Source organism: Lepus europaeus, chromosome 11 (genome assembly GCF_033115175.1).
Source record: "Lepus europaeus isolate LE1 chromosome 11, mLepTim1.pri, whole genome shotgun sequence".
Classification (NCBI taxonomy): domain Eukaryota; kingdom Metazoa; phylum Chordata; class Mammalia; order Lagomorpha; family Leporidae; genus Lepus; species Lepus europaeus.
The window spans coordinates 12,966,264-12,982,702 of NC_084837.1; the positions used below are offsets into that span (position 1 = coordinate 12,966,264).

Here is a 16,439-nt window from a genome sequence, read left to right on the forward strand (position 1 = left end):
TTTGCATTGCTCCTAAGAACGTTAATTTAACTTTGGTAGTGTAAAACAGAATCTGAGAATTAAGAATCACTCTGGGGAGTTCTAGAGGCAGATGGTTCCCAAGGACTAAAGGCTCTGCCCCAGTGGAGTTCTGAGCAGTATCTACAGTCTCACCCCCTGGGACACTGTCTTAAGGGGCTGCAGCACAGTGCGTTTCCTGATTTGTGAGTGTTTAACAGAACTGCCGGAAGTGTTATCTGAACATTTCAGCTGTGATGGAGGTAGTCCACACTTAGTGCCAAAATAAGGGCATTCCTTGGCTACCTCTGCTGAGGTAGCTCATCCTCTAGCTGGTGTGAGAGGCAAGCGTCCCAGGCTTGAAGGAGGTGAGTTTCGAATGATGTCTTGAAAAGACTCAGCTCGCACACTCATACATCACAGAACAACTGCCAACCCACTGAGAGCATTAAATGTTGACCTCTAGACACTTAATTCCTTAGCCTAGACTTCAGCTACAATAGAAGCAACAGTAGCTGGGTGCCACCGCTGCAAATGGATAATTGCAGGTAGAGAGGAGATGTTGCCACTCGGGGCCAGTTCTCTAAGCCTGTTTAGTACGTTTGTATCAGGGAAACTTTCTTCTGGTAATTGGATGCTCGAGAACTTTATTGTGTTTTAGACCCTTTTATTCTTTGTGCTACTGAACAGTCCGTGCAGCACATTCTGGGAGGAAGAGAGTGCACACCCTCATTTCTACAAAAAGGGAACCTGGGCCGCCAGAAAGTTCCATGACCGTTCTAAGTCCTCACAGCCAGTGGCAGAGCCCAGATCTGCCTGTGACATCGTCTCTTGTTACCTTGGAACACTTCCCTCCAACCCACAGCCAAACACAGACCTCATGCAGCCTCCAAGTGAGACTGAGACGGAGCCCGGCTTGGCGCGTGAGAAGGGCCAGGTCCTGCAGTCCAAAGTTGTCCTAGAGATGCAAAGCCTTACACTGGCCCCTCTCCGGCGTCTAGGCCTCAGGATTCATTTGCACTCTCAAAGGCTGTTGAGGGTTCCCCAGATTTTTAATGTGGGTAATGTATATCAATATTTACCAGATTGGAAGTGAACGTTTTGAAGTCCAGTAAATCATTTAAAATAATCAACCCCATTACATACCTTCATGTCATGTTGTGAGAAATAACTGTCTTCCAAAACCAAACAAATGTAATGAGCCCTGTTTTAAATTTTTGCAATCCCCCTTAATGCCCCACTCAGTAGCAGACATCTGAGCTCTCTGCCTGCTTCTGCATTTGGTCCTCCTCTGTTCTCATGTGTCGTGTGACCTCTGCAAAGCTCTACAGGATGCTCATGAGGTGATGATGGTGAAAGAGGAAAATAACTTCCAGTGATGATGAAGAAAAAATTTAATCTCACTCACTGAACCTCTGAAACCCTCTCAGAAACCCAGGAGTTCCCAGACGATGCCTGGGAACTTCTGTACACTACCAAGAGGAATTCATGTCCATTGTTAAAAATCAAACTGTGACAGCCTGGGGACAGGAGGTCATTGTGGTTCAAAACACAAATGTCAAACTTAAGAGATTCAGGGTTGGATCTCAGCTTCTGCATTCAGCTATGAGACCTAGATCTGGGAGCTTGTTCTGTTTTGTTCTGCAATTGATTTATCTATATATAGGTAATATTTATCTCTCTCTCTCTCTATATATATATATTTATATCAATATATATCAATGGTATCTACAGTCAGGCCTCCAGGACGCTGTGTTAAAGGGCTGCAACACAGTGTTTCCTTGAATTGTGAGTGTTTAACAGCACTGTTGGAAGTGATATCTGTGAACATTTTAGTTGTGATTGAGACATTCCACACTTAGTACATTTCCTGTGCCCTAGATTGTAAAGGTAATATATACTCATAGCAAAGCATTCAAACAAAAGAGAGAACCGTATGATTGAATTTAGGAGCTAGCTCATAATACTGATTATTAAGTAACCAAAATAATAGTGTTACCTTTGTTGCATTGTCTCAAGGCCAAAATGGGTTGAAAATTGTGTTTGTGCATGTGTGTTTGTGTACACAACATTTTTTTTTTTTTTACAGGTAGAGTTAGACAGTGAGAGAGAGACAGAGAGAAAGGTTTTCCTTCCATTGCTTCACCCTCCAGTTGGCCACTATGGCCGGCGCTGTGCCGATCTGAAGCCAGGAGCCAGGTGCTTCCTCCTGGTCTCCCATGCAGGTGCAGGGGCCCAAGCACTTGGGCCATCCTCCACTGCCCTCCTGGGCCACAGCAGAGAGCTGGACTGGAAGAGGAGCAACCGGGACTAGAACCCGGCTTCCATATGGAATGTCAGCCCCGCAAGCGGAGGATTAACCAAGTGAGCCACGGTGCCGGCCCTGTACACAACATTTAGAGGAATGAAAACCTTTTTAATTGTTAGCTGTGTTAATTTTAGATACCACTTACTGATCTCTTCTGTGGTAAAGCGCTTGTTCATATTTTGCCTATTTTTCTTTTGGGTTGTCTGCCTTTCTTCAGTTGATTTGTAGGAGTGTATTTTTTATTCCAGAAATGAGTCTTTTTGTCAGACCTGATATCTTGCTGATTCAGGGAAAATCCCAATTCTTCCATTTATTATCCCATATAACCAGGATGAAAAATATGGTTGATGGAAAGATTAAATTAGATAAAAGAAGTCATCTTTGTTATAAACATAGAATGAATTTATATTGTCCAGCCATTTTCTGTGTAAACAAGAATTTTAGATGCAGTTGCAGATATCATTTTGTTCTCAGTATCTATACAGAAACTAAAAGTGAAGAGAGTGCTGTGAAATAATGTTGAGTAATGTTTGCTGATAAATTAAAAGAACCATTGCTGCAGAAATGCAGGATCACACATTACGCGTTGTCAGAACAGTTGTGCCCTAAATCAGATGCATGGTTATTCAGAGAGGCTGATTTTAAAAGAACATTCACTTAAATCAGACTGCACTCTCAACTGAAGTGCTCATTGGCCATCATGGTTCCGTGAGGGGCTGCGGATATGTGGGTCTTGCAGAAGTGTCGTGCGTGCAGACAGCTGCATGGGCAGCTGTGAGCACTGGGCGATATGTTGCATGGGGCCTCCCCGCACTTCACCTACTCTAGGAGGCAGCGGGGACCGCTGTTCTCATCTGTGCTCACAGGAAAGGACACTGAAGCCCACAGAAAGCAGGTCACTGCTAATAGAGGAGCTGGGGTGCAGCCCAAGGGCCTTGTGCTTGAGTGTCCTTTGCTCCTCTGTGCTGTCCTGCATGGTGTTGGCAGGCAGTAACAGACAGGTGGCAACCTGAGCATCAGAATTACTGAAAGCCTGCTTCATGTAATTCATGCTCTGAAATTCAGACACTGAACTCCTAAAACCCAAGAGGCTAATGCTAAGTGGCGGGAGTCTTTGGGAGGTGGAGCCCTCATGAGCAGGATTAGTGTGTTTATCAGAGAGACCCCAGAGGGCTCCCTTGACCTTTCCTGTGTGAGGACACAACAAAGATGGCCACCTACAAACCAGACAACTCTCACGAGAAACCACAGTTCAACCACGCCAGCACCTTGATCTTCAGACTTTCTGCTCAGAACTGTGTAAAGTAAATCTCTGTTTATAAGCCTCCCAGTTGATGCCATTTTGTTGATACTAGGAGACGGAGCCTGCCCTGCTATGCCATCTCTGACCGTGCAGGGTCCCTGTTCAATGCTGTTTTCCACGGGGCTGCCCCCATTACTCATTCAATGACTCCTTGACCAAGGCTTTGGAACGGCCCCCTCTCCCCTGCACGCACCTCAGTGATGACCAGGGCGACTTTCAGCCTGTGGGTGTTGAATCATGATTTTTAAAGGAGTTCAGGTGCTCACAGGAGACTGACTGCTCGAGTCTCAGTGGAAGATGTTTTGGTGAAAGAGAAGAAAGCTTCCATTTTAGGGTGAGGAGCTGGGATTTGTGCCCAGGTGGACTCTGCTCAGTGGGAAAGCCCCTGCGTGCGCTGCCCTGCGTGTCTTTCTGCCTGAGGCCAGAGGGACAGGCATGGACAGATGTCCCTTTACCACATTTTCCATACTCTGAGACTCGTTCACATCTGCAGTTCTCTACGTTGCTTTTGAGCTTAGAAAGTGATTTATAAACCTGGATACCAAGAAATTGAAAGCAGAGCTGAACTTGTGTCTGGATGCTTGGGGTCCCGTGCGCAAAAGAATGTCGGGAAGCAGAGAATAGGGTCCCTGTTCAGTGGGTGGGGCTGGAGCTGGGCATGGGAAGCAGGGGAGGAGAGACCACTCAGGGCCAGCTTTGGAAACAGTGCAGGGCAAGAGGTGGGTTTATTGGTCGGCAGATCGATGTCTTGCAGGAGAGGGGGCCCCTGTGGACCATCCCTGCCTGGTTCCCAACATACTCCTTTGAGGTGAGGGAGGTGGTGATTTCTCCAGGAGCCATTTTACAGGTCAGGAAATTGAGGGATCTGAGGCCTGCAGCACTTGCTGCCAACTGAAAGGCAAGGGAGGCTGGAGCCAGCAACACCTGCCTGCAGCCCTGGAAAGCAGGGCTCTCAGCAAAGGCTTAGGGCCGTGTGCACGGGCTGAGCCGGAGGGGGTGCATGCATCGTGTTCCAGAATCATCGGCGTTGAAGTGAAGCCTCACCCTCTGGGTGAAATCTCTCTCCCCATCTTTCCTGAAGGGCCCTGTTTCTTCTCCTGTGACCTTTGTCATTTGTAGTTATAGGAATCTCATTGTGTCATGGAGTCCCACCCTTTACGCCCATCCCCATGCATACATTTTATGCTCTACAAACTCAGGAGCAGCGTTCAGCTCTCGCTGTATGTGTTAGGCTGAAATAATGCTTGCAACCAGAAGTGTTCCATAAATGTTGAGTGAATGAAGGAATGAAAAGTTGCCTGGACTAGGGCTTATGCACTGCACCAAGGACTTTTTCCTGATCCTTTGTGCTGTGCAGGAGAAGGGTGCTCTGACTCTATTGGTGGTCAGAAAGCCCCCTGAGGAAGTGAAAAGAGGATCTGTGTGTGTGTATGTGTGTGTGTGTAGGGGCAGCATGTTGAACAGTGTAGGTGGGGTGTGAGAGACTGTGTCCTCACTGGGGAGGGGAGGAATGAGACCCTTTCTGGGAATGGCAGCCTCTGGGCTGGTGGGGGGGGGGGTTCTCCTTTTGGTGCCTTTGGGAATCCCCTTCCCTGGCATCGTCTACACTCAGGTAGTGGCTGACTGCTGCTGGCTGTTGGTTACAGTTTGAAACATTGTACTCTAGTCCCATGCTGTCGCACACACAGAAATTCACTGTCACTCTAATGAGGTTTCCAGTAGAACATTGGAAAGAAGAAAGTCTTTTAATTAGATTGGTAGTAATTGAGTTCCCAAACCACAGAAGCCATTCTCTCTGAACAGGAAGACACAAATGCAATTAAAAGTGGAACCCTGGCTAATTTTATGTCCATTTAAAATAACTCCCTAGTAAGTTGAGGCAACAGATGTGCATCCTGAAGAGTTTAACAGCACTTTCCAGTGATATTGGAGGTGGGTCTGGACCCGGGCTCATGCAGTCTAGATGGACGGCTCTATGGGGGGACATTTGCTCCATGCAGAGCACAGAGGAATGTGAGCTCTGCAGTGTTTTGCCACTAAACAATCCTGGCTTGTTTTATTGGAATACAGGATGCATTTCTTCCTTTAACCAAAAAGGCAGCTTCTCCTGACAACAGTCCCCAGCCCGATACCCACTGGGACATCATCCTATATCCCGCCCTAGGCAGCCCTGTCCTGTCTGTGGGTTTGTCTCACCCCTCCAGCGCCTAGCGTAGAAGCAGGGGTGTTGCTGCAGCACAGTGTCCCTGCCAACTGCTCGTGTGTTGAACATATTTCTCTGCTAACGAGAGGCAGCAGTCATTTCCCCTTTGCATCCCTGCCTGCTGACCACGCCTCAGCAGATGCCTTGTGCTTTCTGCCCTTGAGTCCTTTTTTGTTGACTGCCCTTTGGAAAGGCTGGCCAAGTTCTTCCCATTACAGCAGCTTCTGAGAGTCACTAATGCATCCTTTCCCTGGAGGGATATCAGTGGCCAATTTACAAAGTCCTGCAAGTTGGAATTGAGTATTAAATACTGATGCCAGTGTTCTAAGTAAAACTATTGTACAAAACTTGCTCATTTGTCCCTTTGTGCATTGCTTTTTTTTTTTTTTCCTGTTTTGCTAGGCCATGTTGGGCTATGTTCAGCCATGATGAAACACTGTCAAATCCCATTTGGAAAGGACAGTTTTGACTATACTTTTTTTTTAAAAAATTTTTTTTGACAGGCAGAGTGGACAGTGAGAGAGAGACAGAGAGAAAGGTCTTCCTTTTCTGTTGGTTCACCCCACAATGGTCGCTGATGGCTGCAGCACGCCGGCCAGCGCATGGTGCTGATCCGAAGCCAGGAGCCAGGTGCCTCTCCTGGTCTCCCATGCGGGCTGAGGGCCCAAGCACTTGGGCCATCCTCCACTGCACTCCCAGGCCACAACAGAGAGCTGGACAGGAAGAGGAGCAACTGAGTCAGAATCCGGTGCCCCGGCCGGGACTAGAACCCAGTGTGCCAGTGCCGCAGGCAGAGGATTAGCCTATTGGGCTGCAGCGCCGGCCGACTGTACTCTTCTTGTGCTGCCTTGTGTCTGAGCCAAGCCACAGTGCAGAGGCTATCACAAGCTCCCTCATTAACACACAAACTCTGTGCTCTTCTGGATCCCAAATGCGTATGGGGTTTTCGAAATGAGGAAAAATAGACTTGAGTCAGAAAGAAGGCTCCTTCATGAAGTCATTTCACATTTCTTTCTTTTTTTTTTTTTTAACATTTATGTTTTTGAAAGGCAGAGTTAGAGAGATCTGTCTTCCATCCGCTAGTTCGCTCCCCAGATGGCTGCAAAGGCCAGTGCTGGGCCAGGCTGAAGCCAGGAGCTTCATCCAGGTCTCCCACCTGGGTGGCAGGGGTCCAAGCACTTAGGCCATCTTGTGCTGCTTTCCCAGGTGCATTTTCAGGGAGCAGGACCAGAAGTGGAGCAGGTCCAGCGCTGTGGCCCAACAGGCTAATCTTCCGCCTTGCGACGCTGGCACACCGGGTTCTAGTCCCGGTCGGGGCACCGGATTCTGTCCCGGTTGCCCCCTTTTCAGGCCAGCTCTCTGCTATGGCCCGGGAGTGCAGTGGAGGATGGCCCAAGTGCTTGGGCCCTGCATCCCATGGGAGACCAGGAGAAGCACCTGGCTCCTGCCTTCGGTTCAGCGCGGTGCGCCGGCCATGGCGGCCATTGGAGGGTGAACCAACGGCAAAGGAAGACCTTTCTCTCTGTCTCTCTCTCTCTTACTGTCCACTCTGCCTGTCAAAAAAAAATTAAAAAAAAAAAAAAAGAAGTGGAGCAGATAGAACTCTAACTGGTGCTGACATGGGATACTGGCTCACATGGGATACTGGCATTGAAGGTGGCAGCTTAACCTGCTGTGCTGCTGGCTCCCTCTCACTGACCCTTGTTTACTCACCTGGATAGAATTTACTTTGCAGATGTGTGCCAAGGGCCTGCCTTGCTGTCTGGTAAATGGAGGATAAGAGAAAAACCCTGCCAGGACCCCCAGGGACAAGGTCAAATAGCGCAGTGGCAGCATCCTCAGCATAGGCGTGTCAGCTTGACACAGGTCCCTGTGTCCTTTCCTGCATATTCATATTTGTTTAAAAGTGCTTAAATTCTGATAATAGATATGGCTTTAAAAATTAGAATTTTCACTCATTTTTTGGGTTTTATTAAGTTTATGAATTATAAAATTATACAAAGACAAATAGCCAGATCATTAGCAGGCATCATTTCTGAATGGTGGCATTGCAGGATTTTAATTTTCTTCTTTCTTCTCTTCTGTCTTTTGTAAGTGCTTTATAATAAATGTATTACTTCAGAATAAATAGGAAAGCTCAACTCTGGGGAAATGCTGCTTGCATGTATTTGGGAGCACTTGGCGCATTCTAATTTCCACACACAACAATGATCCCAACAGTCAGATTCCTATGTGAATAACGAATCATTTCTTCTTTTGTAAACCATATTGATGATGCTGTCTTTGTTCTTTTTTTTTTTTTTTAAGGATGAGAAGAACCAAGTTTTAACCACCAATATTTGGCTGCAAATGGTAAGTGAAGGCAGCGGCAGGTGCGTCCTGCGTCTACCTTCTCTCACTTCCTAGGTGCTTGCACTGGATTTGCAGGGAAAGCAGAGGCCGCTTGAGAAGCCAGGGCTGTCACCAGGACTCTGCCTGCTAGCAGTGAATGTTGAGTATATTGCACTGCAGCCTTAATTGCTAATTGACAGAGTCCTTTAGGCTGAGATTGAGTATTAAATACTGAGTAACAGCAGGGTTTCAGGCACCTTGTACTGTATTACAAGGTGATTTGAGGACATTTCAAAGGCCCTTCAGGCCATGCAAGTGATAAAAGGCAGAGTTGCTTTTAAATATTCACAGCATGCACTGTGGCCAGTCCCCAGGGCTCAGGAACACCTGCCTTGGCCTCTGCACCCTCCAGAGCTGCATGTTTGAATCAGATGGAGGATCCCTAAGCCAGAAATCTCTCTCTGCTCGGTGACCCCCGCAAGAATTGCTGTATTTCATTCTTGAACATTTAACTTGATATCAACAATTCTAACCTAAATTTGATTCCTTCCAAGTCTTGCCACTTTCATCAAATGGTAAAACTTGACACTTAAAAAATAAAGCTCTGTTTTAAAAAGTGGACTCTAAATACCATGGCACAAAACTATAAACAAGCCCCTCTTTAACTGCCAGATATTTTACTTAAACTTTTTCTCCTTGTGCCTGAATTTTTCAACTTTCCACCCAGAATTTTATCTTAATGTAGTATAACTTTATATCTGAAAGTCTTTTATTAATAATTGTGTCTTGGTTTTTCTCAAATTTAAATACTTATGTAAAAGTTATTCCTTCAGGTCTTAAATGTTAATTATTTTCTTCTGGATTGATTAAAATCATCCATAGATAGTTCATCAAGGTGACCGCAGTTGAAAATTTTAATAAATATTTATTGAACATAAAATGTCTTACTAGAAATTCGTGTCTGTGCCAAGATGGCACAATGAGTTTGTATATCCACAGATGACTACTTTTTTTTTTCTAGAAATGAGAGAATGATACAATTTTTATCCTCAGATCTATAGCTGCTTTTAAAGAGATATGGTCACATGGGTATGTGGTAATAAAAGACATTCTGTTCAAGCAATGTTATTTGATTCTTTGAATACCCCCCAGATTGTATGCCAAAAATAAAATTATTTTCATCAAATGTATCAGCTGACACTTTAAGTTCCCCTTCAGTTTAGTTGAAAGCAAAAAATTAATCTAATTATAACCCATCTAATTTTTGAAAGTATTTGTCCCCCAACTTTTTTTTTTTTAAGATTTTTTAAAATTTAGTTGAAAGGCAGAGTTACAGAGAGGCAGAGGTAGAGGCAGAGAGAGAGAGAGAGAGAAAGAGAGAGAGAGGTATTCCATCCATTGGTTCACTCCCCAAATGGCTGCAACAGCTGGAACTGAGCCAGTCTGAAGCCAGGAGCCAGGAGCCTTTTCCTGTTCTCCCATGGTGGGGGGGCAGGGGCCCAAGCACTTGGGCCATTTTCCACTGCTTTCCCAGGCCACAGCAGAGAGCTGGATCAGAAGTGGAGCAGCCGGGACTCAAACTGGCGCCTATATAGGATGCCAGCACTGCAGGTGGCAGCTTTACCCACTACGCCACAGAGCTGGCCTCATACCCCAATTTTTAAGTTAATTCATACAGACACTGATGTTTTAAAAGAACCCTTTGTTTAGTTCTTGGGCCAGTGACCCAAGGTGAGAGGTGAGATTAGGTAAGGGAAATGTGCCCTTCTTTGAGGAGTGGAGTGGGAGAAATCAAGGTGGGGGCAGACGATAATACCAGGTGGTTCCCCACCAGGTGAGTTTTCTTGGGACACATGTCAAGTTGAGGGATAGGAAACAATTCACTTACTGCCATCTGCTCAATGTCCCAAGGGTGCCCTTAGCTATGCTTGAGACCCCTTGCAGAAGCTCCTATAATGAATAAGATGGAAATCTTTGGCAGTTTTCCCTGCAGGATTTAACACAACATTCTCTCTGAGCACATCCTGCCTCACCTGTGTCCTCCTCCAGCTTCCCTCGCCACCCCATCCATAATCCATGTGCCCCTGGAAAATCAGCTCTTCCTCCAGTGGACTCATTCCATTTCCTGCCACCTGCTGAGAGCCTCACTTTGGTTGTCTGCACTGCCTCTAGCATCATACTTGTTCTCATTCTTAATCATTCCATAGTCTTCTCATTCGGGTAAATCACAATCCCATTTTCCTAGACAATAAAAGAATACTCAGAATCACCCTTAACTCTTATCTTTTACACCTCACATTTTTTTTTTTTTTTGACAAGCAGAGTGGACAGCGAGAGAGAGAGACAGAGAGAAAGGTCTTCCTTTTCTCATTGGTTCACCCTCCAATGGCCGCCATGGCTGGCGCGCTGCGGCCGGCGCACCGCGCTGAACCGAAGCCAGGAGCCAGGTGCTTCTCCTGGTCTCCCATGGGGTACAGGGCCCAAGCACTTGGGCCATCCTCCACTGCACTCCCTGGCCATAGCAGAGAGCTGGCCTGGAAGAGGGGCAACCAGGACAGATTCTGGTGCCCCGACCGGGACTAGAACCAGGTGTGCCGGCGCCACAAGGTGGAGGATTAGCCTATTGAGCCATGGCGCCGGCCTACACCTCACATTTGATCCATCAACAAATTCTGGCAGTTGTCTTTCAAAATCCAGGATTGGGGCCTTCGCTGTGGTGTGGTGGGTGAAGCTCCCGCCTGCGGGATGGCATCCCATGTGGGTGCCAGTTCAAGTCCTGGCTGCTCCGCTTTCAATCTAGCTCTCTGTTATGGCCTGGGGAAACAGTAGAAGATGACCCAGGTCCTTGGGCCCCTACACCCGTGTGGGAGACCATGAGGAAGCTCCTGGCTCCTGGCTGAGCCCAGCTCTGGCTGTTGTGGCCATTTGGGGAGTGAACCAGTGGATGGAGGACTTTCTCTCTCTCTCTGCCTCTCTCTGCCTCTCTGTAACTCTGCCTTTTAAATAAATTAATAAGTCTTTTTTTAAAAAAAAATCAAAATCCAGGATCCAAGCACTGCGACTCAATCCTATTACTTCCACTGGTCTGCCCTGCTGTCATCTCACTCCCCTTGCTATGGAGTCTCCTGGCCAGTCTTCCTGCCTCAGCTGTTGCCCCTGCTGGGTGTCTATTCTCAGCATAGCAGCCAATGTGATCTTAGTAGGATAAAAACTGAGGTTCAGTCACATGGCTTTTTCACTGAGGGGGCTCCTGTCTCACAAGAACTGAAATCCTTGAGGTTACCTTTGATTTCCTCCTTGCCTGTCTGCTCCTTCCTTTCCTGTCGGCCCCCCTCCCACAATTGCTGTACTGTGCCCTCTGCTCTCTTGATGTTGGTGATGCACAAGTCATGCAAGCACATGCCCACCTTGGGAGCTTTATGCTTGCCACTCCCCCTTCCTGGAAGGAACCACTGGATTTGCTCCCTCACTTCCTGCTGGTCTCATACCACAGATAATAGCCTTTCTGGTGAGGTCTTCCCTCAGTGTCTGTGTGCTCTCCCAGGTCCTCCCTGCTACTTCCAGCCATTCTGTCCTCTTTACCGTGCTTCATGTTTTTTGCCCCAAAAGCTCTTCTCACCATCTGACATACTTTGTATGCACGTATGTATTTCTGCCTTAGCTCTGCCTCTTTCTGTTACTTGCTTGTGTGCACCAGGAGGGCAGAGCTTATTGGTTTTGTTCTTTGCCATACGCCCAGCTTCTTTCTCTCTGCCACAACTGCAGGAGGCAATGAGTAAGTTTCTGGAATGAATGCATGGGAAAAAATACTCAAGGTTAACCCAAGAGGGGCCAAGATATTATATATAGAAGAAGGCCAACTCCTACATAACACAGGCACATTTTAGTGTAAGATTCGGCTCTGGGAGCTCTGGGGGAAGATGCTCATGATTCTCTTTTTACTTAAAATTGGTCATTTCTCCCAATTTACCCGTGACAGAGGTGCTGCTTTCAAACGTTTTTCTTGCAGAGAAAAGTGTGTGTCATCACGGGTCTTCACTTTTGTTGTCACCCTACCTTAGCCCTCAGTAGTGATTGGTTTTCAGCAATGAATATGACTTGAACATTGTTAAGGGTGTGTTGGTTTCCAGGAAAAATGTAACTGGATTTTTACTCTATTGAGTCCAGGTGCTCCTAAATAAACATCTTGCTTCAAGAATGTCACCTGAGGCCTCTAATGTATTTCAAACACAGCTTATTTCTAATTAGCATTTACATTTACAGAAGCATCTACAACCTCAGTTGTTTGAAAATTTGTGTTTTCATCTCATTTTCCCATTCAGCTCATCTTTTGGTGCACCTGCTATTTCGAGGTTTTCAAATGAGGCCATGTGAGGGCACTGAGAGGCCTATGAGACCAGGTTTCTACTTCAAAGCTATTTATAGTCAGACTGTGTAATTAATACATAGAAGAAAAAGTTAACATAGCTAGATCAAGAAACTGAGTATTTCCCTAGAGAATTTTGCAGGGGACAGGCAGGTGATTGGACAGTAGAGGTCAAAGGTTACAGAAATGGGAGAGGGGGCAAACACAGAGATTTCTGAATTGGGAAATCTGGGGGCTCTGGTGTGGCCAAGTCACTAGTTAATACTCCTTTTCAGGTGTCTACCAAATGGAAAGCATGCCAGATTCCCTTTTAGTGTGTGCCCTTCTAAAAGCTGGGTGATGTCATTTATCTGGGAAGTGGCTCCTGTCAATAATGTTGCAGGCGCAGCACTGTCTCCCAACTGAATGTTGAATGAATTACAAGGATTTTAGAATTAAATTTATTAGATTTAAAACAAACCTCAACGTCCTCTAAAACAAATCTTGTGCTACTGTGCCCGCTATTCCTGCTTGGCAGATCAGTCTGGAAGCCCTGGCACCAGCATGGTCATGGGGAACACAGGGCTCACCAAGGGCAGCCTGGAAGCTACTCTGGGGCCATTGCTAAACAACTGTCTATTGATTCCTGGCCTTGTGTTTTCTGGCCAGTGATTAGCTCGGCCTGACCCAGTCTGAATAATAGGTATTTACAAGAAGCGAAGCTTAGTTTGGAAGCTAACGGGGTCAGAGTTCTGAAGGAAACCAGAAAGGTGGGCAGGAGGTCAAGATACAGCCACAGAAATAACCCCCAGCCGTGGCTTCTTTCCTAGAGTTTCATGTTGTTCAGTGCCTGTGCTGAAAAGCTGAATCCACATCTTTTCTCCAGGGCTTTTGCCCTCTGAGATCCATTTTTTTTGCAAATGATCAACTTTCTAACCACTTAGAATGGAAGAAGCAGTTAAAAAAAAAATAGGCAAATAAACTTCTGGTTGAGCTACAGTTTGTTGATTTCATTTCTTTTCCCCCAGTTGCCTTGGGTTTTGCACGACTGTCAGATTGCTCGGATAACCGGGAGGAGGAAAAAGCTGCTGATCTCTCTGTTCACCTTTCTGCCCCTGGGAGGAAGCGGTTAGCATGTTTTCTCTGCAGATGAGTCTCATGGCTTTGGGAGGCTTGTCAGACACAATCTTATTCCATCTGGGGCAAGAAATGGTGGAAACCTTTTCAGTTCTGAAGGGACATTTGAGCAATTAAGCAACTTGCATTCGCAGTTTGAAAATCTTTATTTTCATATCTCCACCGTTCTTCTGGCTTTAGATTTTTTCAGCCTGTTTTATTTTTTAACCTCTAATTTTCATTGTGGTACCAATAGCATTAGCGTCATAGAAGGTTAGATTTTAACTAACATGTTGACCTTGTCATTTCTGCATTCCTTGATACTTCATCTCTGGCACACGGAAGTGCCACTTACACTCATGGATAAGCCAGCCAGTGCTTAGGGCCATAATATCACCACAAGCACAGGGGGATGTTACCTGCATTGTGCTCACTGAGAGAAAAAAGAGTCTTGGAGGCGAGGTGGCGAAGGAGCCCCACTTTACTCCTCTGAGATCAAAATTGTTGACTGTAAGCATTTTCCAAAAATAAGTATGTGTGATATTTCTGCTACCTTCAATGAATGCCAAGTAATAATTCTCCAACATCAGCTGGTTGTTCAACAATTCAATTTCATTCTGACAGTTTCTTCTTGGCAGTAGCATCAGACCCCAGAAGTTCACAGTCTCAGTTCCACCGCCCTGTCTGTACTTCAGACACCAGGTGCCCAGGTGGACATACTTTTACCTGACTACAGATTCAGGGTTTCTTATGACTCCTTGTTCCCCAAGTTCAATAATTTTCTACAAAGGTTCATAGAACTGTGGAAGATACTTTACTTCTATTTGCCGGTTTATTCTGCAGGATGCAGCTCAGAACAGCCGCATGGAAGAGACCTACAGGGCAGGGGATCAGCATAGAGCTTTCGTGTCCTCAGCTGTGGCAGGGTCCTCTCAGCACCTCCTTTAACTGCTGGGAAGCTCTCTCAGCCTCATGTTCAAGAGCTTTTATAACCCAGCCTCCAACCCCACTGTCCCTCTCTGGAGATAGCAGTAGAGTGGGGCTGAAAGTCCCCCTACCCTAATCTCCTTGCCAGTCCTTCTGGTTACCAGACACCCATCTTGATGTTATCCAGGAGCCTAACCGTAAATTGCCTTATTAGCATAAACTCAGATGTGGTCCAAAGGGCTATTTATGACTAACAGGAGGCACTCCTGTTCTTAAAGTTCACAGGGCTTAAGGAGCTCTGTGCCACAAAGACCACATACGTTTTTTGTTGCACCTTGTGTGTGTGTGTGTGTGTGTTAAGCAAAGACCCTTTTCCTTTTCCTCCCTCCCAGCCCATACACAAGAGAGTGTATGAACACACATATTTTTAAAATTTTCATTTTATTTGAAAAGAGACTGAGAGACTTCCCATCTGGTAGTTCACTCCCCAGCACCTGCAATAGCCAGGACTGGGCTGGGTTGAGCAAGGAGCCCAGAACTCAGTCCTGTCTCCCATGTGAGCGCCAGGGACCCAAGTACTTGAGCTGTCACCAGCTGCCTCTTGGGGTGCCCATTATCAGGAATCTAGAATCAGAATCAGAGCTGGAACTTGAACCCAGGCACTCTGAAATGAGTTCTGAACATACCGGGTGGTATGTTAATTGTTTTGCCAAACCTGTTGCTTACATGATCTCATTTTTTTTTCTTGCGAGACTGCTTACTGTAAGGGTAGGTGATACAAAGAAACTGCAGCTTGGAGAGGGTGATTCACCTGCTCAAGCTCACACAGCAAGTCTCTCCCAGAACTTTAAATCCAGGTCTGTCTCATTCCAAAGCTCCCTGCATTCTTCCCCTTTTCTCTCCGGAGGGTCAGCTTGGCTTTTGAGCAAGAGAAAATAGTGTGAGCAGATGGATATTACCTTCAGGGACATAGTGTAGCCCATGCAGTCATGGTGGGAGATTAGCTGGTGCAGAGATCTTGTTGGAAGAATCTGTTCTGATGGAGCCCAAAGACCACTTTGCTTAAAGTCACATGATGTAACTGAGTGACTAACTAAAAACATGGTGCTCTCTGAGCCTCAGTCTTCTAAGGAATAGGAGGAATCATCACAGCACCCTTGGGATATGGTGAGTTTGGGCATCTGCATAACACTGAGCAAGCAGAATGGCCCTGTTGCCACCTGGCCAGAGTTTAAGCCAGTAGGGCACACAGAGCTGGGTGTGTGCAGGAGACAGGAGAAGGTGTGGGTGTTGGGAGGCAGCGTGCAGCTCCAATGGGTGGCCATTAGACAGGTCTGCATTGGCATACTGTACACTCCCACTCCCTTTTGTGGTCATCGTTTCAGCAGATAAGGGAGATGGGTGTGACCCCTTGATGCCCAATTCCAAGGGCAGTTTGTGGAACCCTGAGCCCTGATTAGCATGGTAATCAGCAGTGACCAACTCAGAGAAGCTTCCCAAGGGAGATACAGGACAGTGGTAAAGAAAGCACAGGTGTTGCCTATGAAAGGGCTTTGTGTCAGAATGAGGGAGAGGGTAAGGGGGGGGGGTGTCACAGAGCCTGGGGTGCCAAAGCCGAGCAGGCTATTATAAACACTGTCTGTCTGGTGAAAACAACTTGAACAAAAGACTCCTTTTCCCTCCTGCTACTCCTATCTAATTAGGAACCCCAGCAGGGCAGGTCTTAGTCTTCCATGTCCCAGATGGTACTTCTGCACATTGTCTACTAACATATCCTTACTCTCCAAGGTCCCTGGTTTTAAAAATGATGCTACTCACCTGGGTGCCCCTTCTTGTTTGACTTTTAATAGTTTCAGACCTTGCTTAACTCTGGATGCTGTTTCCCCCAGAGGATGCCAGAGTCCTGGGC

General features: G+C 46.5%; 1 protein-coding gene across 2 annotated transcripts in view; it reads left to right on the plus strand.

Annotated features, from left to right (window-relative positions):
* Nucleotides 1-16,439, plus strand: part of CHRNA7 (cholinergic receptor nicotinic alpha 7 subunit) — a 122,209-nt gene that overhangs the window by 60,700 nt on the left and 45,070 nt on the right. For both annotated transcript variants that reach the window (XM_062204558.1, XM_062204559.1), the window contains exon 3: nucleotides 8,119-8,163. In XM_062204558.1, coding sequence (XP_062060542.1) covers nucleotides 8,119-8,163 — 45 coding nt within the window. The remainder of the gene's footprint in view (nucleotides 1-8,118; nucleotides 8,164-16,439) is intronic.